Genomic DNA, 25,780 nt, shown 5'->3' with positions numbered 1-25,780 from the left:
CTGTGCAGATATGCATTGTATTTGACTATCCATTCATCCACCAGTACAGAAATAAAAGAATGATTTCTGCAACTGAAATTGACAATTAGCAAAGAGACAAAAAAGTATGTTTTAGCCAGAAAATGATTTTGATATAACAGCAAACCACAGAGATATCACTGAAGCAGAAATATAACAATATACAGACAATTCAGTAGAATTATGAAATCAGTTTTATTACATCTCCCAGGACTAATGATGAAAGAAAAAAACCTTGACATTCTGATAATATGCTATAGTTATGGACAAATACTGTTACAATAATGTCACTCTGATTACACCACATTATTTTAACATCTAAATCCCTCTTACTTATCAGCAAAGCTCTACAAGAAAACGCAACCAAAAATCTCATCATAAACTGCACTCCAGTACCCATCTCTCAAACACTTGAGACCACCTCATGTTAGGCTGTTCATTGCCCAAAAGTCACAGTGATTAGCATTTAGCTAGACAGATATGGAGAAAACCAAAATGCATGAAAAAAGCAGCAACAACATAGGTATAGGGTGAACGTGACTGGGCTCAGATACAAAGGCAATATCACTAACTACTCTTCCACTGTGATATTCAAAAATATTCTAAATGTAAAATCTAATAAATTAAAAGAACTTAAAATATACATTAGTGTTGAATATTGCCAAAGGTGAAAATTAAGAAACATAAATATAAAGAAACAGAAGTAGAGATGAAGAAAGATAAATAAAATGCAAAAATGATTTGGTCAGTTGAGAACTTCAGCTGACAACATTTCTGGAAAGAAATAAGCCTGTAAATATTTGTTAGTCCTTCAGAAACAACACATTCAAAGTATGGATAATCTAGCCAACTGCCATCATCTGGACATCTAATACCATGGTATATGTTAACAGTGATCTTTTCAGGATGTCTAGACTCTTCCAGATACTTCACAAAAAAATGAACTCCTTACTAAGCTGCCATGCTTTGTGGTATTAATTCTAATGGTGCTCCTTTTCCAAGACTGAGTGGACAGCTCTATTACAGACAATAAAGTATGGGGCTTAAACACAGTTTGAAGAGAGATGGTTTTTATTCAAACCATTTTCTTAATTAGAAATCACTTCTTGTAGATGATTAGGTGGGTTGTTCTACCTCTCATTCTGAAATGATGGAAATTCCTATCAGTGGAAATTTGACTTTTCCATGAAAATCAACAAAATGCTAAGTGGGTCAGACTGGATTAGTACTTCACAATTTCTGACCTTTCCCTCTGTCATTTTTTTTTACTAAATCAGTACAATATTCAGACACTTTATAATAAGCACACCAAAGAACAAATCAATTTTACTGCTAGACATTTTTCTATTTACATCTCATTTAATTGTCACCTGAGACAATTTAACTAACTTAGCAAATGACCATAAAATTAGGCAAAACACTGCAAAACTTAAGTGAGTTCTATGCATTAAATGCACCAAGCAAGTTCCTGAAGTAAAATGTGCACTACAAGCAGTTACTGAGATGAGGAAGGCCAACATACAATATGCTTGTAAAAGTTTCCATTAACAGCAACAAACCGGTATGTCTGAGACCTATGTGTTAGAATCTCTAGCAAACAAAATGCAGTAAATGAACCTTTAAACTAGTAACATTTTTGGAGGATGTAATGCCAGTCAATACACCTTCAGTGAGTCTAATAAAACCAAATGTAATAAAGATGGTATGTGAGGTGGCATGGAAGTAACCATTCCATTTTACTGTTGCATAAACAACTAAACAAAGGCACTTTTAAATTGTTCGCTTTACACTGTAATACCAAAACTTAAAATTACTAAACAAAACATCTCTGTGCACTGTACAAATTTGTTATTTACAGAATGCAGTAAACAGAATACTGTAGTACTCCCCTTGTATCCGTGGAGGATAAATTCCTTGCCCCTCTACAGATAAGTAAAAGCTACAGATAATACCAAAACCTATACACATATTTTTACATATTTGTTAACATATGTACATACCTATAATACTAAAACAGGTTATTATTAAGTACTATAGTACCTTTCAACACAATGAAAATGATGTACTTTGCCATACAGTACTATATAGTATATGCACAATAGCCTAGTACACTACTGTATTTTTTAAGCTCATCTTCAAACTATTCAACCATCCCTTACCTGGATAATGTTTATACCATGAAAGCAATAGTGTGACCAACATTGACAGGGAGACTGGATGAGTGGCTGAAAAATACAGGGGACAACGGGATCATTCATGCTGGATGTGGTTTAACACTGTTCAGCCACGGTTAATTAAATTGTATGAATTTTTCATTTTTATATTTTTTGTAACATCTTCTTCTTCTTTCGGCTGCTCCCGTTACGGGTTGCCACAGCAGATCATCTTTTTCCATATCATTCTGTCCTCTACATCTTGTTTTCTTACACCCATCACTTGCACGTCCTCTCTCACCACATCCATAAACCTTAGTTGAGGTCTTCCTCCTTTACTCTTCCCTGGCAGCTCTATCCTTAGCATCCTTCTCCCAATATACCCAGCATCTCTCCTCTGCACATATCCAAACCAACGCAATTTTGCCTCTCTGACTTTGTCTCCTAACTGTCCAACGTGAGCTGACCCTCTAATGTACTCATTTCTAATCCTATCCATCCTCGTCACACCCAGTGCAAATCTTAGCATCTTTAACTCTACTACCTCCAGCTCTGTCTCCTGCTTTCTGGTCAGTGCCACCGTCTCCAACCCATATAACATAGCTGGTCTCACTACCATCCTGTAGACCTTCCCTTTCACTCTTTCTGATACCCATCTGTCAGAAATTACTCCTGACACTCTTCTCCACCCATTCCACCCTGCATGCGCTCTCTTTTTCACCTCTCTTCCACAATCCCCATTACTCTGTACTGTTGATCCCAAGTATTTAAACTCATCCACCTTCGAGGCGGGGACTCCGGTCTAATCTCATCTGTCAACCTGTCCATTACCATTGCAAATAAGTAAGGGCTCAGAGCTGATCTCTGATGTAATCCCACCTATACGCTGAATGCATCCATCGCTCCTACTGCAGACCTCACCACTGTCACACTTCCCTCATACAAATTCTGTACAACTCTTACATACTTCTCTGCCACTCCCAACTTCCTCATACAATACCACAGCTCCTCGAGGCACCTTGTCATATGCTTTCTCCAGGTCCACAAAGACGCAATGCAACTCCTTCTGGCCTTCTCTAAACTTCTCTATCAACAACCTCAGAGTAAACATCGCATCTGTGGTGCTCTTTCTTGTCATGAAACCATACTGCTGCTCACTAATCATCATCTCACTTCTTAACCTAGCTTCCACTACTCTTTCCCATAACTTCATGCTGAGGCTCATCAATTTTATTCCCCTGTAGTTACTGCAGTCCAGCACATCCCCCTTATTCTTAAATATCAGCACCAGTACACTTCTTCTCCACTCCTCAGGCATCCTCTCGCTTTCCAAGATTCCATTAAACAATCTTGTTAAAAATGCCACTGACATCTCTCCTAAACACTTCCATGCTTCCATAGGTATGTCATCTGGACCAACGGCCTTTCCATTTTTCATTCTCTTCATAGCTGTCCTTACTTCCTCCTTGCTAATCCGTTGTACTTCCTGATTCACTATCTCCACATCATCTAACCTCTTCTCTCTCTTGTTCTCTTCATTCACCAGCCTCTCAAAGTACTCTTCCATCTGCTCAACACACTCTCCTCGTTTGTGAGTATGTTTCCATCTTTATCCTTTAACACCCTAACCTGCTGCACATCGTTTCCCAGATCGGTCCCTCTGTCTAGCCAATCAGTACAGGTCCTTTTCTCCCTCCTTAGTGTCCAACCTCTCATACAACTCATCATATGCCTTTTCTTTAGCCTTCACCACCTATCTCTTCACCTTGCTCCTTATCTCCTTGTACTCTTGTCTACTTTATGCATCTCTTGGACTATCCCACTTCTTCTTTGCCATCTTCTTCCTCTGTATACTCTCCTGTATTTCCTCATTTCACCATCAGGTTTCTTTTTCCTCCTTCCTCTTTCCAGATGTCACACCAAGCAGCCTTCTTGCTGTCACCCTTACTGTACTACATCTGTTGTAGTTTCCCAGCTGTCTGGTAACTAACTCTTCACTGCCACCTTGTGCCTGTCTCACCTCTTACTTAAACTCAACCTTGCAGTCTTCCTTTTTCAACTTCCACCATTTCATCCTTGGCTCTGCCCTCACTCTCTTCCTCTTCTTGATCTCCAACGTCATCCTACAGACCACCATCCTATGCTGCTTAACTACACTTTCCCCTGCCACCACTTTGCAGTCTTCAATCTCCTTCAGATCAACTCTTCTGCATAGGATGTAATCTACCTGTGTGCATCTTCCTCCACTCTTGTACGTAACCCTATGTTTCTCCCTCTTCTTAAAATACGTATTCACCACAGCCATGTCCATCCTTTTGGCAAAATCCACTATCCTCTGAACTTCTTCATTTCTGTCCTTGACACCATACCTACTCATCACCTCCTCATCGCCACTGTTCCCTTCACCAACATGCCCATTGAAATCCGCTCCAATCACCACTTTCTGTCCCTTGGGTACACTGTTCATCACTTCATCCAACTCACTCCAAAAATATTCTTTCTCACCCATTGCACACCCAACTTGCGGTGCATATGCACTAACAACATTCATCATCACACCTCCAATTTCCAGCTTCACAATTATTACTTTGTCTGACACTCTTTTCACCTCCAAAACACTCTTGACATACTGTTCCTTCAGAATAACTCCTACCCCATTTTTCCTCCCATCCATACCATGATAGAATAATCTGAATCCACCTCCAATCCACCTGGCCTTATTCCCCTTCCATTTAGTCTCTTGCACGCACAATATATCAACCTTCCTTCTCTCCATCATATCTGCTAACTCTCTCCCCTTATCAGTCATACTGCCAACATTCAAAGTTCCTATCCTCAGTTCAACTCTCTTAACTTTCCTCCTCTCCTTCTGCCTCTGGACACGTCTCCCCCCTCTTCTTCTTCTTCTTTGGCCAACAGTAGTCCAATTTCCGCCAGCAACCTGTTGGCTAACAGTACTGGTGGTGGTCGTTGTTAACCCGGGGCTCGACCGAGTATGGAAATTTGTATTGTTGTCTGCATATTGATTTGGCAAAATTTTACACCGGATGCCCTTCCTGATGTAACATAATATTTAAAAAATGCAGTTGGAGAATCTGCAGTTAAGTGGGGAACACTTCATATTATTATTTTCATCATTATTGTTACATCTTATATGTTGTCTATTTTTGATTGCCTTTTTGTGAAACAATCTAAATTTCTGGAGCAGATCACTTGGTTTGGGAGTTTTATTCATGGCAGTTTTAATGAATGTATGAGTTTTATTCTCAGAGAGAATGGCATGTTAAAGAATAGATTCACCTTAGATAAGAGACACAGACATGATATTGTCTGCTTAAACCATTGTGAATATTTAATCTCTTTGTCTTCTCTTTCCTTTACTTTGCTGGTTGATCGTTTAGATAATATAAAATACTCATGATCATGAAAATTGTCTCGAGCCTTTACACACTGAGTGTCCATTAGCTTTGGAATTAATGGAGCTTGTCTTTAACAACTAGATGGTATTTTTGGCAATCTACTGTATATATACATTTATATGGCCACTATCCAACCTTTTATTTGGACCATATTGTGAAGTTATAAAAAATATAGCTCAGATACATACAGTAAACCCTTTGACATGGCATGTATTGGTACATTGCTGGTAAATCATTCACCATTAAGTTTTAAAAAAGATGAAGACAGGTCATCTCTCAGTATGCCCACATGACTGCTGCAGTGATAAGTGCTCAGAATTAAAGGTGCCCAGAAAGCATGTCACTTCTGATGAGTGGGGCTAAGGTGTATACATTCTGTATAATACTTCAAAGGCCAACAAGATGGACAGAGTGTAACTGGAACAGTGGATAGCAGATTGTCTCTAGAGAATCATGGTCACAGTCCAGGGCACCACTGGCCCTGTTCTCATACTGCATTAGCTGGATGTATCTGAGGTGACAGTGAGGAGAGGAGAAGATGCTGTTACATTACCTGTTATGCCAGATTACACACAAACCTTAATCAAACCATACCATAATGCTAATGAATAAGCTGTCAAACACTGCATTGCTAATATTGTGAATGAAGTTATTTTACAAAATAAATTATTATGTACATTTTTATTATCCACTATTTTACTGCCACCACATGACATGTTAAGCACAAGAAGTAAAAAATAATGGGAAGATCAAGCTCCCTGTGGCCATGAAAGTAGAGTAAGTGTGTTTATTCAATGCATGGATGGATGGAAGACCAACTGAATTTAGTTGCCATGGGCTAAATGAAGCACACAGATAATAATGTCTTGCTTTAGGATAACTGTATTTATATTTATAACCAAGAAAAGAATAATATACTTGCATGTGGCACTATTATGGCAATGTAAAGGTTATTATATTAAATCATAACCAGATACTGTACACTTTCTCTCATAATGACACAAAGCTAATGTTTGAACCCTTTGTGCATTTTGCCTTTCTGGCTATAAAACAAAAAATCATTAAATATGCTGGTTCCCAGTGGCTGTGTAAGGAGAGTAGGGGGCTGGTCAAATATAGTGGAACCACATGAAAGTAAGAAAAGCTTTAGAAGAAGAAGTGACTGTATAATAATATTGCTTTCAAAAACAATAAAGTTTATAGTGTGACATCATATAGGAAAAAGAAGGAGCCATTCTGTCAAGCCTATACATGTGAGAGTAAGCAGGCTTTATCACTTATGCAGACCAAACAATGTCCATACAGGTGAATTTGTGTGTGCATCCACCTTGTAACATCAAAGGATTAGAAAGAGCATTATCAAGCACATGCCATCGCAAGAAAGAGGTTTCTTTTTGCCTAAATTTCTTAATTGAATTTCTGTCAAGAACAATCTTATCTAGGAGGTCTTTTGTTGCTGATCATGTTGCATATCCAAGAATGTAAGGCTAAGGGCACACTGTGTCAAGAGGCACTTAAAAGCATTAACTAGATAATACAAATCTTGCTGTATGATGGGATTCTTTGATCCGCATAATCCTTTTCCTAAGTATTGTAAATATTCCAAATGTCTTGGTGTTAAAAATACAAGCAGAGAAACAGAAGCTCCAAATTAATATGCAGCATTTAAGATCATGAAAAATGTATCAAGACGAAATGTTTCATTTACAAAACACAATTACATACACTTCATACACAATTCTATCATTGAATGTATCAATAAATGCCAACAGCAATTCTGAACCCTTAAAACTGCTATTTCTAGTGTGCACTGCAGTATGCTGTGCTGATTAAAAAGGTGTTGACCCTTCCTCATTTCCTCTGCTATAACAAATTTGACAACAAATCTTTTCAGTTCTAACAATAACAATTATTTCTACTTACGGCCTTTATTCAAATAACAAAAGTTATGCAAAATCCACTTCTCTGTGTGAAAAAGTGACATTTGTTGTGGTTGTGTCACCACTAGTTACAAGGACTTTAGCCAAACACATCCTGAAATATAAATCTCTGTCAACTGGTGAGGAGGATTTTTAGTGTACACTTCTCTGCAGAACTGCTTTTGTTCAAAAGTACTGGTATATTTAAAGTTAGGAACGTCAGAGGCCTACGATACTCAGGCTGATATTATTTTGAAGAAAATAGGTGTTAACATTCATAATGGGTAACTGGGTTTAAATGGAGTTTTCATGTTCTCTCTCTGTTTATGGAGACATTTTACAAGATACCACTATGACATGCATATTAATTAAATTATCGACTCTCAGCTGACCTGGAATGAGTGTGTCCTGTGACCTTGCCTTGCGCACAGTGCTACTGAGATATGCACTGTTTCGGTTGGATGCTATGAAATAGTAATAAGCTTTTTTAGTAAATGATATAAGAATGATATATAGATGTTCATTATTAGTGATGCTCCGTACAGGTTTTTTAAGGCCAATACTGACCACCGATTTCATGTTACTCGATCTGCCGATCTCAATACTGATTCTGATTTATTTTTTCTTCATCCCTTTAATAAACTTTTTACACTAATCTCCTGCATAACCAGACAAATAAGAGTTGCTACGTTCTATATTAAAGTGTATTTTTTATAATTAAACTATAGACCACAGGTGTTAGATGGACAGAGGGGTGCTAACCAGGATCTCAATTTGTTTCATCGTGTGGTGGGTGCGGCAACGCGCTGTACCAGTGCATGCTCCCTGACCTGGCCTGACCTGATATATGGCACAAAAGAATATAAAATCCTTCTCATTAATTACAAGCTGTCCTATTGTTTAGTTTTTTTTTGATAATGCACAGTACCTATCTGAATCAAGGCTTAATTAAAAAAGCAGTTTTCACCATTGCTCTATCAACAAAAACAAATATATGTATAGATATTCTCACACAATCAGTTAATTGATATTGGCAATTAAATGCTGCTTAAATGTAAACATAGGTGGACTCACACATTTAAATCATTTTAAATCATTAATTGCACTACAGCTTTTTTCTGTTAAAATATACATTTACTACATTTATACAGGTGTGTTTTTTTTCTTTCTCTGTATGAGCTAGAGATTTGTGACTCTTGAGTTGTAATTATAAAATATGGATTACCAATTTAATTATGTAGTACTTGTTTCTTACTAAAACTTATGCTGTATGATGCACAGCAACAAATAATAAACACAGTACAAATCTTTAAAGAAATTAAACAAATCTTTAAAAAGTATCAATTTCAAATTGCCTTTAAATTTTGTTTTTCCAATTAAAAGTGGAAGCTAGTGCATTTTCAAGAAACACACGTCTAAACTCAAGCAGTGTCTGTTTAGAGGACAAAATAAAAGTCTGAATTCCTTAAAATAGCTTTTTTTTGCCGAAATATAATAATTGAATTTCTGTCAAGAACAATCTTATCTAGGAGGTATTTTGTTGCTGATCATGTTGCATATCCAAGAATGTAAGGTTTCTCTACAGTAGTTGCACAGGACGACTTCTCCAATGACTTTTTTTTTAGTTTATTGCTCCACTTTCTTTAATGTAAAGGCTAATATCAATTGCCTCTCATTCACCAATAAAACAAACTTCCACTTACTGCTCTTTGTTTACATTGCAGGAAGTTTGCTGCAAAACTTAAAAAAAAAAAAGTCCCACTAGCTGAACTACGGTAATATTTTGCATAAAACTACAGCTAAATTACCCTAAAGCTTAGAAAAGCAGGGGCTGAAAATGATGGCCTTTGTGATCTGCCTTTTAACCAATTACCAATCAAGTTTTTTTTAGTGAAAATCAGACAATTTCAATTGGTGGCTGATCAATTGGAGCTTCCCCATATCATAATATAGGTTATCGTGTAAAAGTTCTAAACCTGCTTATTCCATTTCAAGTTGGTAGGCCAGAAGCTATAACTAAACCTAGGCAGCAAACCGGTACATAACACACACACTAACATCAGGCGCATTTAGAATCAACAGTGATATCAACACATACATGGGTGGGGAGGAATCTGTGGCACTAAAGTGAAAATTCCACACAGTCATTGAGCTGGAACTGGGATGGTACAGTGATAACAACTAAAATTAATGAAAATTAATAATGCAATAGAATAGATCATACCACCAACTTTGTGTATACATCTTGGTCAACCTCCATATACTGTAACTAGAATAAAGTGTACATTATATAAGTGATTTAGGGGAGGAATCAAACTGGTCAGTTTCTTTGAGACAGTCACATTTTCATTTTCTTCCTTATAACAAAAATCCTGCTATGCTATGTTCATAAAACTGCTATGTTCATGAAACAAGTCTGAACTCACAGTACAATGTATCCAGACACTGTCACTGTAGGCATGTCTTAGCACATTCAAATGGTAGCCAGTTCACAGATTCTGGATCATCGTATATGAGCACTTGAACTCCATCAATCCATCCAATATCAAAGTTGTTTAATTCATTTTAGGGTTGTTAAGAATATTCTAGCATTCAAAATCTACTGATTTGATATCATAATTTCAGAATAATTTAGAAATATAATACAGAAGGCCACTCACAGCAAATGCTGTTTTTAGAATTTGTTTTTAAAAAAAGGCAACACCTAAAAAAAAGCTTGAAATATTGCAAACATATGCCCAGTCCAAGATTTTATAAATGTTAGCATTAGAAGAGTTGAAATAAGGTTTACTCCACTTAGTCCATATCAAAAAATATTTAATAGATTCATTATACAGTTTTAGTGTATCAATAAATATGAATGTTCTACAATTTAATTGAACAAACAAATCTATACAGAATCTTTTTAAAATGCTTTTCTTTTCTTTCAAGGTTTGAGCAAAGGGCCAGGTAGCTTGTTTCATGAGTGCCACCATGTGGCAGCTCAAAAATGAAACAGCTAACCTCCTAGCCCACATTCTACAAAACACAGCTATTATTAGAGATATTAGATAGATAGATAGATAGATAGATAGATAGACACACAGACAGACAGACAGACAGACAGACAGACAGACAGACAGACAGACATCCGGTCGGGGCTGGAGCCTGGCCGGGACGCCCAGGAGGACCGGAGGAGGGCTTGTGGGGGGGCTTGTTGGGGGCCTTGGGTAAAGGGCTTGGAAACCCAGCCCTGTAGGGACCCGTGGCCACCGCCAGGCGGCGCCCTGGTGCCTGTAGAAGTCTGGAGCCCAGAACTTCCGCCACACCAGGAAGTGCTGGTGGAAGAAGACAGGGGACACCTGGAGGGCTTCCGGGTGCGCAGCCGGCATTTCCGCCACACTGGGGCGTGTCTTCAGAGGAATGCCGGGAAGCAGCTGGAGCCCATCCGGGTTCCTATTTAAGGGGCCGCCTCCAGTCCTCACTCTAGCTCTGTCCTCTTCCACCCGACATCCACCAAAGCCCTTTATCCGAGGCCCCCAACATAACCAGGGCGGACGCCCCCTCACGGTCTGGAGGAGGCACAAGCCTTCCTCCGGTCCTCCTGGGCATCCCGGCCAGGCTCCAGCCCCGGCCGGATGCCACAATAGATAGATAGATAGAAATGAGAACATTAGAGGGTCAGCTCAAGTTGGACGGTTGGGAGACAATGTCAGAGAGGCATTGGTTTGGACATGTGCAGAGGAGAGATGCCGGGTATATTAGTAGAAGGATGATAAGGATAGAGCTGCCAGGGAAGAAGAAAAGAGGAAGGCCTAAGCGAAGGTTTATGGATGTGGTGAGAGAGGACATGCAGGTGATGGGTGTAACAGAACAAGATGCAGAGGACAGAAAGATATGGAAGAAGATGATCCTCTGTAGCAACCCCTAGCAGGAGCAGCCAAAAGAAGGTAGATAGATAGATAGATAGATAGATAGATAGATAGATAGATAGATAGATAGATAGATAGATAGATAGATAGATAGATAGATAGATAGATAGATAGATAGATAGATAGATAGACATGCAATGTATGTAGTGCCTTGAAAGAAGAGTTTATACCACCACAAACAAATTCCATAATCTGAAAAATTATAAATGATGCAAACACCTTATTTTTAATCAAAAACGTGCTTCCTTTCAGATTAAGCATTTTTACATGAGAAATCAAAAGCAGGGTCTTGTAACTATGATTGCTTTACTAACTGATACTTATAAAATAGGATGATTTTTATTCACTGTTTTGCTTAGAGAATAGTTGTATCTTCTAGACTGAGTTGTTCAGTATATTGAGCAATTTATTAACTGTTTATGCACATACTGCATTTTCTTCTGTTTCCTTTGTCAATTCTAACAAACATCCAAGACCCTTCTTGTCAAAAGCAAGTGTTCAAGATAATGCCATCATCATCAAGCTTCACATCTGGGATGGTGCTCTCTGACTGATTGATGTCAACAGTTAAAGCCTGCATCCTTGACTTTCATGATTATTTCTAAATATACCAAAATATTAAAAGCATCTCTTGTCTTACTGTAAAACCACACATATCTGCAGAATTTTGTCAAGTGATTAAGTCATTGATGACCCACATGACATTCTACCTCTTCCCAGTCACAGAAATAGAAACATGTAACTGTTTTATCATTTTTGGCTTCATGTTATACACTTAAACACTGAATAATGCACACTGTACTCCACAATAACTGATTTGACCATCTCCAGGGGATGTCTGACATTTCTTTATATTTGTAATCTGATATTACAGTTACTGGGTCTTCATGGAAATTTGGAATTCACAAAATGACCTTACAGAAATAGTCATATTGTGATATATTAGTCCAATCTAATAGACAGATAGTGGCCATTTAGCATGTTAGGTTAATTGACAATTTAAGCTGTCCCTGTCAGCAAGTGGACCGTATAATGTACTCATGTCTAGGGCTGGTTCCTGCTTATGTCCCTTATATAGTACCTGTCACATCCATCTATTCTGGGAGCCCTACATGAACCTGAGCCCCCACCACACATTACAACCAAGAAATAAAGGTTCTAACCTCAGAAGCTTTCAGGTGTCCATGAAATGTCTGTTAAGGTGATTAGCCTGAACAAGGACAAAAAGGTCTTACTCTGGTTTTAGGAAATTTACTTTATGTACGGGCGTAGATAAACATACACCATGAAGCAGTGTGCCCTGTACATGTGCAGGATTTTCTGGCCATTACGTACACAGCGAAGCTAGGTCAAGTCAAAAAGTGATACAGCCTGCATAGAAAGATACAATGGTCCTCCAGTATGGCTGAGCTCATATAACCCAGCAGTTCTTGGAGAGGCTTGGTCCATTGATGAAAGGGAGGTTATGCAAAGAAGCATGGATAAACCTACCCATGCCACAAAGTAGTGGCACATGGTGCCCACAAGGCAAAGGGAGCAGCTCTGTGTTCTTTAGGAGCAATAGTGTAAATAGCCAAAAACAAGCTACGGAGTGATTTATGAAAATTTTAAAAAGCAAGATAAAGAATAGAAATGAATCCTGGTATGACACATATTCCTATAAAAATGTGTCAAATTCAGGTTGTGATCTCTGGATTGATACACAACAACTACAAATTGGGGTATAATAACCTGGTTGAATAAGGATGGAGTCCAACAAAAGAAACAGACGCTAGGGAAAGAAACGCCTAAAGGGCTAAATTTGAAAAGCTCTGCTATAAGCCCTAAAATTGCTTGCCAACTAAATTAATTTCTACTTAATGTTAAATGATTAACATCACATTTGGGATCAACAGTCAAGAATACACACATATATCTATGTATGTATGTTTGTGTATATATATATATATATATATATATATATATATATACATACACGTGAACATATGCATTTTCTTCAGACAATGGAAAGTTCATCGGGGGGATAGTAAGTAGCTAGGCATTTTCTGCTTTTGCCTATTAATCCTGTATTTGTTTTGGTCCTTGTACTGCATTCATATAGTTCATTCTCTATAAAGTTGCAGTTATGCTGTGTAAACACTAGATGGTGGTAAAGCTTCAGCTACACAGACCGATTATGAATGCAACTGCTTGTCAAGAATCGAGGGGTTTTGGATATTCTACCCAAAAAAAAAAACCCACTGTACATTTTAGTAACGTAAAGAGGAAACAAATTACCTCTCAGCAAAGCAGAATCAAAACACGAATTTCATAACAAATAATTAACCCTCTATTATTGGAACAAGGGACATTCTGCTTTCTATTTTGTTTTATAATTTATAATTTGATATTACATTAACTCAAGAGGTAATCGGCACTTATTAATATAAATTATATCCCTTAAAACAACAAATATATTATGATTTTTACAAAATATGCCAACCCTTTAATCACCACTACCAAAGTTAGTGTTGGTATTTTACGTGGAAGGCCTCAGAAGTATTTTTCTGTAAATTACATATCATGGTGGAGAATTTGTTTTTCTTTCTTTTGTTGTCACCTTACCTTTACACTATATTTTCAGTTCATCAATCTATTTTACTTTTCTTCTTTTTTCAACAAAGTTTGTCAGTGAGCTGAAGTTAATCTTGATTAAATAGCATGCTGGATGTGATAGCAGTCAATCAGAATACACAATCATGGACAAACCATCACATATTTACACAAAGCCAAATCAGAATTGTCAGTTATGTTGACAATCACATAATTTGGGTTGTGGGATGAAATCAGATTGTTCTAGAAAAAAAGTCATGTGTTTAATACATTCATTCATTCTCTGAATGCACTTAATCCAAGTCAGGGTCACAAACTGTTCTGGCAGCTCTAGCTGCAAAGAGAAACTAACAATGAAGACACTCATGTTTAAACACAGAAAGTCAATTTAGAGGTGTCATTTAATACAATTATGAATATCTTTGGGGGTGGACGGGAACTGGAATATCACATTAATAAATATGTGTTTTGTTTTACTTATTTATTACATCTGTACTGCTGATGCAATAATCTTTGGTTTGCATACCACAATCTGTGGATTTGTAAGCCAACCCACTGAAGTATAAAAAGTAGGGTTTAAAAAGTGAAAAGAATTTGAAATGGCTACTCTCAGGCTGTAAAAAATCAGCAGCAATGAGTAATATCCTGATATTTTAACTATACCTGTCATTAATTCAGAAGGCTGAAAAACACCAGTTTGAAAGCCAATTAGCCCCTTACTCCCAGAATGAACGCCCTTGTACAAAAGGTAGTCTGACATTAAAAGAATATGATGCAAGAACAATCTGCATTTCTTCACTCATAACTTCAGCAAAAATTATAAACATCAAAAACATCTTTTATTTATTTATTTTTTTTCAAAAAAGAAGGTGATGCAGCAGAAATTTTCACTGAGCATAAATAGAGTGTAACATAAAGAATGAATAAAAACACCAGGAAATGTCAATAAATGCAATATACTTAAAATGCTCAAATTTTCTTATCTGTCTAGTAATATGCAACACAGCATAATATTGGCATGAGAATGCCTATTTGTTTGTTGTACTGAAGCACAACTGTAGTGTAGGAGTTTTAATTAATTAAACCAGGAGAGCACAAAAGGTCATTCACCTTTTTATTATTTTTCTGAATAAAGAAGCCACTGTCATCCTGTTTTCACTTCTAGTGAAATTTCCACACAGCCCTACCTTAGAAAACAGCATTCATGAATGGACACAAATATGTACAGTGCTGCTGTTTGTGAGAATAATAACATCTGCATTGACAGATGTGTGTTGCTTATGTTTAAAAAACAAATTTTGTATGGAACGTCAGCATTGTTAGGATAGTACTGGCTTTGACTTGAAATGTCTTACCGAGTCTAGATTATTAGCACGAAATACTACTGCAATCTAAAAAATAAACACAAGGCATTATAAAATTGATATTTTAGAAACCTCAAATTTAAGCTGAGATTTAACCTAATGTGCAAGGTGCGAGCAATAGGTTTTGTTCCTGAACTTCTATTGGAAACATCAGCTTCAACTCCCCCATGACCACTAGTACACTTGTTACAATGTTCACACAGCTGTCATCCACAAAAAATATTGTCTTTCATGATTTTCAGTGATATATTTTACATGAATCTGTCTTCATTGTTAATCTTTTAAGAATGATCATTTGTATATATCATTTTGGCACTGTTTGCTTTTGTTTTTCCTAATATTTATTAGATGTATTGTTGTGGCAGCTATGCATATGTCATATGCCATACTGAATATAATTATTTCACTTTGATAACTAGCCAGTTCTGTTGGTGAATGTCTTGTTAGCAATGGTCTGAGATGAACAGAACAGTCTGCCCTATTCCAAGCAAAGATCTGTAGGTGCTGCTAAGAATTTTCTAGGTACACCCTGGCCCAGCCAAAATGCTGTGTTTTCTGAGTCTGTCCTTGGTTTGTCTTGTAATAGTGGACAGTGCCTAGTAATTGGACAACATCTTACTATCCGACAAACCACCTCAACTTGCTCTGTTTGACAATTAAAAGCATCAGTTCTATTTCCAGTTCCCCCTGAGCTCTGATAACAGCAAGAGGACATCATGTGCAAGCATCAGACATGCAACCTTAAAGTTCTCACACTGAATAGTTACAAACCCCTTTTCGCTTTGGTATTTTCAGCCCATGAAAAGTAGACAAAACAATTATTTTCAATAGGCTCAAATCAGTCCTAAGTGAGTAAGTTCAGCAGTCCACCAGTGCACGCACTAAAAGCAAATAACAATGACCCAGGAACACCATACTCTTGAAGCACCTTCAAAAATTCCAAAAAGCCCAGGAGACAGGCTGGCAGTGGCATTTCTGCATCAAGGGCCTGGGGGACACATCCTAACCAGATAATGTGTAAGTAATACACTTATTTATAATTTAACTTATCATTAAAACTGTGTCTCTATGGCTACGAATCTCCACTAGTATGTTGAAGGTTCATGCAAAAAGATAATTTCCCCTTGATGAATAATAAAGACTATGAAATAAAAAAAAAATAAATCTAAACCTTCGCTACCTTAAGCATTGTTTTAAAATGTTTCATCATATGTCAAATGTAATTTCTTGTCTAGAGAAATACTGAGTTTTGTAGTATATGAAACTGCTTTGTCCCAGTGCTTCTTCCATTCCTAGAAACATTTCCTATATATCTTTTATCTAGTGACTCATGTGATTTTTCCTGATTTTTCTAAGAGAGTAAAAAATCATCCTCCTGTCAGTCTCAATTTTAATTTCGGGAATAAAAAGAAATTACATGGAGGAAGATCTGCAGAATTTAGGGGATGCAAAGCAACAACAACATAGTTTTTAGGACAAAAATTCTTTGACACCACAATTTGAGCAGGTGTGCTGTCATGGTGCAAAATGCATGCAGCACAAGTAAACCTCTCAACAAGGTCGACATTCCCAGACACAGACAGACACACTGCTGATGGCCTAGCCTAAGAGGTCATTCAAGGCCTGGATCTTTGTTTTAATCCAGGACTCTTGAAAAACCAGGCACTCAGACTCCTCATTCATTCTCTCGCGGGCCATAATCAGAGCCTCCATTGACTCCACGAAGATCACAGCATAATTGGCAAAGCCAAGATCAGTGAATCTTTCTTCACCATCATATGCCCCACAGCCACTGGACCCCATGACCCTGCCCAACACCCAGTTCATGCAAGCATTGAATAGAGTAGAAGCAATAACACACTCCTGACGAATTTCAGAATCAACTGGGAAAAATGCAGAGGTTCTGCCTCCACTCTGCACAGCATTCCCAGCATCAATATACAGGCCCATGATATCCAGCAACTTCAGGAGGATCTTGCAAACTCTCAGGATGTATCACTGGGCAGTTCAATAAACTAATTTGAACGTTTTATGAAAATCTACAAAGGCTGCAAAGAAACTCTGCTGATATTTGCATTTGTGCTCGATGAGAATTCTCACTGCCAGGATGCAGTCGATGCAAAACTTCCTAGGTGTAAAAGCAGACTGTTCCAGTTGCTTGGCACACAGGAAAAATAAATCTAATTTCTAAAATAAAATCTACTACCTTTCCTTTAGACACATAACCAAATAGACTGTTGAAATATTTATAGATAGGTAAGTACGCAATCCATACTGAATATAAACAAATATAAACATCTGCAAAAAGAGAATGTGCCTTTACTAACTGTTTGTCGCATTATCTTTACAAAGCACAATATATAGATATTTTATAAAATAAATTAACTTTTATATTGGAATCAATACTTTTATGACTACAGATTAAACTACAGATTTGGAATATTCAAGTTGCTTGACTAGCAGTCAAAGAATATCTAGTACTGTGGCACCCAAAGAACATATTGCAAAGCCCTGCCGAGGCACAAGTAAAGCTCTATGGCAATACAGTACATGCAAGCCCACTGCCACCATGTTGAGCTACTAATTAAAGAGTGGCCCTGCTGTGAAACTGGCATAATACAGAAGTGCGTCTTTTAGTTGTCTATATAATCAAGCAAGTGCAGATAATAAAAGAATTGGGGAAACACTTGACTTGATGTTTATTCCACATGGTACATGTTAAAAAAAACTGGCACATTACTAAAAACTATACCCATAGCATACCTGAACAGGCCTTCCGTCCTCTCGTCCAATCATATTTCTCCACTCCAGCAGGGAACGCTGGAGGCTTTCTAATCCTGTCTCCCACAGTCTCATATGGCCTCCCATATCCACAGTAATTACACTTCCTTGACCCAGTGCTGCCAGCAAGACATCTGTGTCAGAAATCTTGGAAAGCCAGGAGGTATAAGGAGACAAAGACCTAGGCCTGAAGCAATCAGAATAAAAATACATGTACAGTAATTACAGATTTAGTTTGCAAATTTACTGAAATACTGTATATTACATTACCAGCTTAGAATTATACAAGTCAAATCTGGTTTTCTGCTCTTCTAAATTATATTACAGTAAAAGTAAAGCTGGGGAGAGTCTGTACTGCTCCAACATGAAACTTAAATGGAAACAAGACTTAGTATTAAAGAATCAGATTATTGTTTGCATGTGTATTTTATACTAGGTTAATAGCTAATATGCTAAACTAAGTAACTGAGTGCTAAGTGTAGAACTGAAAATCAGAAATTTTTTCTTTGTTTTAAAATGAGTTTTTATTTTTGTTTTACATTTATTGAAAGGATGTAGACAAAATATGTGTGCCCTACAATAAGCTGGAATCTTGTCTCAGGACAGTTTCTGCCTTGTAGCTGATGCTGCTGGGAGCACAGGCTCCCCACGACTCTGACTTTTATTAGCAGGTTAGAAAACGGATGTATAGATGTGAGACGTGGTGTGGAGTTAGTGACTAGGTTCAGATATCAGGCACTGTCTCTTAGGAATGTCTGTGTTCTTCTCTAGGCCATGTGTTTCATCTTGTGCAACTCACATTTTACATAATTTATTTGATGACTTTAAATTTTAGGCATGAATGATTGTTTCCTGAAATTAACTGAATTGTATTGAGCATGCAAGAAGATGGATGGATTGGTTGATGGACTGACCTGCCAATCAACATTAATTTCTGACTTCTGTCTAAGATTGCCAGGATAGACTCTAACCTTCCCCTGCAGCCCTAAAACTGGATTAAGCAAGTTCAGGAAAAATATAAATGTAAATGGCAAATTGACTTTAAATTTGAAAAAGAAATAAATGGGGTTATATTAATCTTAATAACTTGAAAAAGCCACTTTAGAATTTCAAAACTACAGAAAAAATAACATTTATTAATAGTTAAAAATTCTAAGTGTATCATACAAGAGTTACATATTTATGGTAATTTCTGTAGGTTCTCTGGTTAAATGCATCTTTAAAAATAAATAAAAGGCATGGGAGTATAGGTGACATCTAAGAAATGGATATTTGATTAGTGCTGGCTCCCCACCTTTCTCATCACATGCATGGCTATCTCTGTGTGTGTTTTCTTTCTTGCGAAGCACACTTTTTTTTTTTTTGGTAATAAGTGTTTCCATGGAAACAGGATTTCCAGGAGCTAAAAAAAGAACTAAAGGATTTTTAAGATAAATATGTTACTTGTATAATGAGCTCTCTATGTGTTTTCGAAATTATTTGGTCTAGGTCAATTGAGCCAATATCCTGTATTATTTTCCAGGGTTATCAATAAATGAACTTGTTACATTTTCACTTCTGTATTTAAAATAATCTGAAATTTCACATTATTATGAATGACTCTGCTGATTCAGAAGGTCTAAGTGTCTTTCCCATTCATCTGAATGTGACTACTACGACATACATAAGGGCCACAAGCACAAATAATCATCATCCTGCTTGCCACTTCACCTCATGAGCATCAATTCGTCATTTAGCTATTGGCCCAACATTCAGTCAAATGAAAATTAGAAAACAAAGTTTGAAGAAGACACATATTTATGGCTATTCCACAAAGCACCTTAATTCATGTTCTTCATAAGGTATAGCTCAATTAGATTTCCCTGGACTGGGTATTATTCCATAAAATGGCACAATTAAAATGTCTATACAGCAGAAATTCTCAAATGTTTCCAATATATCTGAATTTTCTTTCACAGACTGATATCTGCTTTGGCTGAATGGCTTGTGTAATAAGATCCCTTACTAAAATAAGTGGTGATTCTTTTTTAAGACCTGAGGCTTTAAAAATTTAGTAACAGAATGTGCATGGAAACATCACACAAATTTCCAAAAATAAATTTTACCCATATTATAATTTAATGCCAAAAGTGGATATGAAGAATTATGAGTAGAATATTTTTAAACAGCACAACAAACAAAATATAATTCTAAATTAAAAAGTGCAATAATTATTGACTTTTGCCAGGTGAATGAGTCAGATGTTCATTTCTGTTTCTGAAAAATCTACCATAGCATATTTCTGACTTAATAAGCAATATTCTGACTCAGATTACTATGACTCATCAGAAAAATTACTATTGTTAAAAACATGATGTTGTGGATTTTCAAAATAAATTTTGTCCTCGGGGTTTTATGTTTTTGTTTAACTACGTGAAGTGAAGTTGTACACCAATATACTTTCACATAAAACGTATTGTAGCTAATGCTGAGAAAGGATGATTTCGGACAGAATGGTCAAGTGTCTCTTTTCTTTAAGTCTGTTTGGTTGTCAAAGCATAGATGAAAGCAGCTTTATAAGCACACTGACTCTTGCCCATTGACAACATACCCACAATTGTTTACAGGATTTTTGAATACACGTTTCCCTCTTTTATTAAGACATGGACATAAAACATTGGAAAGAGTTATTACGGCTCTATAAGCCCACACTGTCCATTTTATGCCTGCAGTAGCAGAAAATAACTTTAATTCTAATTTATATTATAAAATTCAAAACAAATGTCAATACTTTAATCTATTCTTACTTTACATAGTGCTATTTACAAACAGCACTAAACCAGTGTACTTAAAGCAAACAATATGATATTAATAAAGGTCTTTGCCTATAAATGACAGTAGGTAGATAGTATAGTGAAAATCAACAGGAGAATAAGTTAAAAAAGCAAGAATAAATGACAAAAATCTATGAACATTAAATTGAGAATCTTTAAAATGTGAAATAATTTTGGTGGGTCTTAGACCAATTTAGACATTAGGACTGAATCAACAAAGCTCTTCAGGCAGACTCAGGAAAATAACTGGTGCCATTTGCTGTCAGTTGTTTATATTTAAATATTAAAGAAACATAAATGGAAAAATTCAAGGGAGCAGTACAGGAAAAACAATATTCCTTCACAATTTTTGCTCCGTTATGGTTTATGAGTCATACCGTAATTTTCTGCTTATAAGGAACAAGAGCAATGTGACTAATCTCAAGCCACTCACAGATGCCATTAATGGATGGATTTAAAGACAGGCAAATGCTATTAACAGAAAAGCAAAATTACAGCAAAGAGATTGTTTCTTTATCAAACAGCCTGTCTGGCCATGTTTCAACAAGGGTAAAAGCTTTTCTGGATAAAAATGTAAAGCTGACATGCAGCTTCTAGCCATTTGCCTAATAGATGCCAATAAAATGTATTTGAGAAATAACTCCTGTAAAAATTATAACACCCATTACAAAATAAGGGCCAATATAGCATCTGGAAATGACAATATCAGGGTTAATTTAAGTGCAAGTTCATACAGTTTACCTTGGAATCGCGATGTATTTGACCTTCTTTGAATTCAAATCTGTTATTTCAAGGTAGCTAACAGTCAACTCAGGCTTTGCATCTATGAGGAAGCAAATATAAGAAATAAATATATATATATACAAATAAATATTTATTCTTTTACATTCATTTGCATAAGACATTTATCTGTCAGCATGATTAAAATATGTATGGATGTACCTTTGGTATATTCCATACTGAATCAATGGAACCTACAGTATACCAACTGATAAATTATAATGGCTATTGTTAACATTTATTTACTGATAGATTTTGAAGAGTAAGAATTATCTTACTTTTGAAACAAAATATATAAAAATGTGTTCTCATAATGGCTGAAGGACCTTTGGGTTTTTAATTTGACAAAATCGTTACAAAATACATGTTGCATAAACGAGCTCCAGCCAAGACTGAAATTACAACAGTATTAATATGGAGTCAATCTGCAGGGTGCCAGGGTTCCACATAGACTGCCAATGCTGTCATCGCAAGTGACAATGGCCCACTATCGATAGGGGCAGTGAGCCCTAATATTTTGTATGGAATCCCAAAGAAAGTTACAAGGAGGGGCGAAGGAAGGCATGCCTCAGGTTCCCATTGCCTTTACTATTAAATATATTAATATATACTGTTCTACAGTATGATAAACAAGTGTCTTAAGGGTTGCAGGGACTTTTACTAAAAGGATGGAGAAATAAGAATGCAGGGACTCTTGGGGGCACCAGAGGCGTCCAGTCAGGACAACCTCAGGTGCTCCCTAGCTCTTTCTTATCTCAAAAAGAATAATATAGTGAATATGTAAGTATGGAAATAAGATTAACAACAGCACTGGCAACATTTCCAGATGGGGATGAAAAGGATCCTTCTTCCCATGTACCAGTTTAACTTAGAATCAGAAGAAATGTGGACAAGACTACAACTAACAGGAAGAAGACATTCCAAGGAGGGAAAGAAGAAAGTCAGAATGAATATTTGCTCTGTGCAAATATATTTTATAAATCTGTCTTTTTCTACTCATGTGCAGAGTTGACACAGAGCCAGATTTAGCACACAGGAGTTCCCTATATAAGAACTGCTAGGCAAGCATTTTAAGATAAGACAAGTTAGGTACAACTGCGAAATGGGTATCGGAGGAGCAACCGTCTCTCCTTGGAGTGCGTTCAGCAAGCACATCCGCCCCCCCCCCACCACAGAATGATGCGTTGTGTTTTTTTGCGGGTGTGTGTGATGGGGAATTGGATAGGCGACAGACAAGTCACGTCATGCTTACAACCTTTGGAAGCAAGTCCTGTGATACATATGCAGAGCAGGTTAGAGATAATGGAGGTAGGAACATTCGAAAGTCTCAAAAAAATGAGAATAAAGTTCACATTAGCGCAAACAAATGGAAACTATCACTCGGTCAAACTCAGCATGAAATTGTATCCTCTTTGTCTTGTTTGGAAAAGCATGATTGACCTAAGTGGAAGCCTGCACATGAAGAAAGAGTATAAAGCGTTGGAACATTGCCCAGCACAACTTTGAAGCCAACGGACGAATGGGAGATAATGTCATCCGATCCTGAAAATCCTTCCAATGCAGCGATGAAAATGGCAGACTCTACACTTTGGGCCCCCACTCCAGAACTGGGCTCTTGCCATTGGCTTCTTTCTTCTGTTATGCAGTGTAAGCTGTCATTAAAGAAAGCTAAGTTATTTCTCCTATGTGATTTCTTACAGCTGTATCACTAAGGGAGGGGTATCATCTTTATATTATATCTATATAGATTCGGGTTATATAACACACCACAATTACAAAAGAACTTATTCCAACAAGGGAGTTAATGTCCCCTGCTGGATACAAATATCTAATACAGTAAATAACAGTTATACAGTATGTCACGCACATGTGAATAGGGGGCATTCTAATGGTGTGTGTAAGTTCATTTGTTCCACCCTCAGTCGAGAGGGGCTCTGTTGTTCACATCCTATTGTTCTGCAACTGCAGAGAAGAAGCTCCGAATGTCAAGGATATGTGATGTCAAGTCCGGTACCACCTCTAAGCTGGTGACCTAAACCCTTTTGCTTTATGGTGTATTTCATTGAAAGTGACAAGGGCACTAGTATCACCATTCTGGATCTTGTACCAGAATGAATTAGTAGCCATATAAATGTTTAAGATTTATTTTCATGAAATTCATTCTGCTTCCAATCAGGTTAACTTTCTTTCTGCCTACAAGTAATAGAACAATATATATAATGTACACACATATAAAAACTAACACAGCTTCACATACATTTTCAATGTAGTCTGGAAATAATAAAAGGAGATGCATCTCTGTGTTTTTAAATTACAGTACAAGTCAGTTAGTTTTAGATAAACCTTAGGACAACCTGCAGGAACTAAAAATCAAAGTCAATAACATAAATTACCTTTAGTATAAAGGTCACTCAAAGGTACATCTCCAGATGGCAGTGCTCGAATAATCTGGTTAGACCCAAGCAGGATAACACAGTTTGACCTCTTCAATTCAGTATTGGGATGACCCCCTGCAAAAAATTTATCGGCAGAACTACTTCCAGTAAGGGGAGACTTTCGCTTCCAACTGTAGACTTCATTGGGAGACTTGCAAAAGAAATAAAAAAATACAAAAAATTTGACTAATGCACTAAATTCTACATGTAGAGTGAAAAATTAAAAAAGAATAGAACACATAAAGTACATATTTTAAACAAAGTAGTTTTAATGTTTCTTTTAATACACTTATTTTAAAATAGTTTAACAAAAATCCTCAGGTGTCATTTTAACAATGCATTAGCCTCACTATTTACTGATTGTCATTAAAAGTAAAGGAAGTTCATTAGCTGCCATTATTTCCAGGAGAAATGGGTACTGCAGGATATATTCAAACATGGGTAGTTTACACTGTGCAAATACACTTAAGTTGCACATCTTTGAGGAGGAAAACCACTGCAGACATGAGAAGAACATGAAACCTCTACACAAAAAGTGCCTGCACCATTATTTGAATCTAAGACCTTTATGTAGTAGTAGTGCTAACCACTACAAGAAATCATACAAACAGAAAAAATATTTAGTAAATATGGAATATTTGGTACACCAATTTAACATGTATCAATGTCTCGAATATATTTCAAGATATCTGGAAATGCATTAAGAAATCTTAAAATGAATCATAAGATATCTGAAAATACATCTGTGATAAGATGTCCATTGTGAAGTGTAGTTTTAAATAGTTTAGAATTTATATATATAAATTATTTATTTGGTTTTAACTCGCAGATATCACTGAATTTATTGGATTAGTTATTGAAGAAGATTACATGTTCAAGAAGCTCTTTGAAGGAACCAGGTAGCGTAGAGCCAACACAAACTGTAATAACATTGACTTCAGAATATCTTAAATGAATTTTAAGATATCTCATATAAATTTTACAGTGTCTTAAAAATTATTCAATGTTTACTTTGAGTAAAATTGCAAATACATTTCAAGATATCCTGAAGTAAGTTTCTGTGCATTTTTAGATATCTCAAATATACTTTTGAGTTATATGAAAATAGGTCTGCAGAGATTGCAAGATCTAAAATGCAGTTCAAGATATCTCAAAATGGTTTCCTTTAAAATTGCCTATATTTTTAATGGGAGATCTTGTCAATTTTAAGATATCTTCAAATTAATTTGAGTTCTCTTGAAATGAGCAGGAGATATCTTGAAATGCATTGTAGATACCTGAAAGTACTCATTAAGCCATTTTAAGATATCTGGATTTGTTTATGAGATATCTTAAAATTCATTTCAGTTATCTCAAAAGTAGCTAGATGTTGTTTTAAGATATTGGGAAATATAATCAAAATATGCTAAAATGTACTCATATTAATTCAAATTTCAGATATGCAAAATAAATTTATATATTGTATCTTAGATTCATTACATGATATCTTAATGGTTCTCTGCTAGTTTTCAGATATCTTAACATGTATTTTAATATATTTCTAATTTTGTTTCAAGACATCTCAAATACATTTTAAAGGAATACTCACCCAAAAA

General features: G+C 36.4%; 1 protein-coding gene across 1 annotated transcript in view; it reads right to left on the bottom strand.

Annotated features, from left to right (window-relative positions):
• vwa8 (von Willebrand factor A domain containing 8) overlaps positions 1–25,780 on the bottom strand; it is a 482,517-nt gene that overhangs the window by 108,283 nt on the left and 348,454 nt on the right. Inside the window, exons 35-37 of the mRNA XM_039745289.1 lie at positions 24,144–24,336; positions 21,712–21,793; positions 18,140–18,344 (exon numbers count right to left, since the gene is read on the bottom strand). Of these exons, the coding sequence (XP_039601223.1) occupies positions 18,140–18,344; positions 21,712–21,793; positions 24,144–24,336 (480 nt within the window). The remainder of the gene's footprint in view (positions 1–18,139; positions 18,345–21,711; positions 21,794–24,143; positions 24,337–25,780) is intronic.

The sequence above is a fragment of the Polypterus senegalus genome, chromosome 2 (assembly GCF_016835505.1).
Source record: "Polypterus senegalus isolate Bchr_013 chromosome 2, ASM1683550v1, whole genome shotgun sequence".
Classification (NCBI taxonomy): domain Eukaryota; kingdom Metazoa; phylum Chordata; class Cladistia; order Polypteriformes; family Polypteridae; genus Polypterus; species Polypterus senegalus.
The sequence above is the reverse complement of the archived record's forward strand: the minus strand, read 5'-3'. Positions and strand labels throughout refer to the sequence as shown.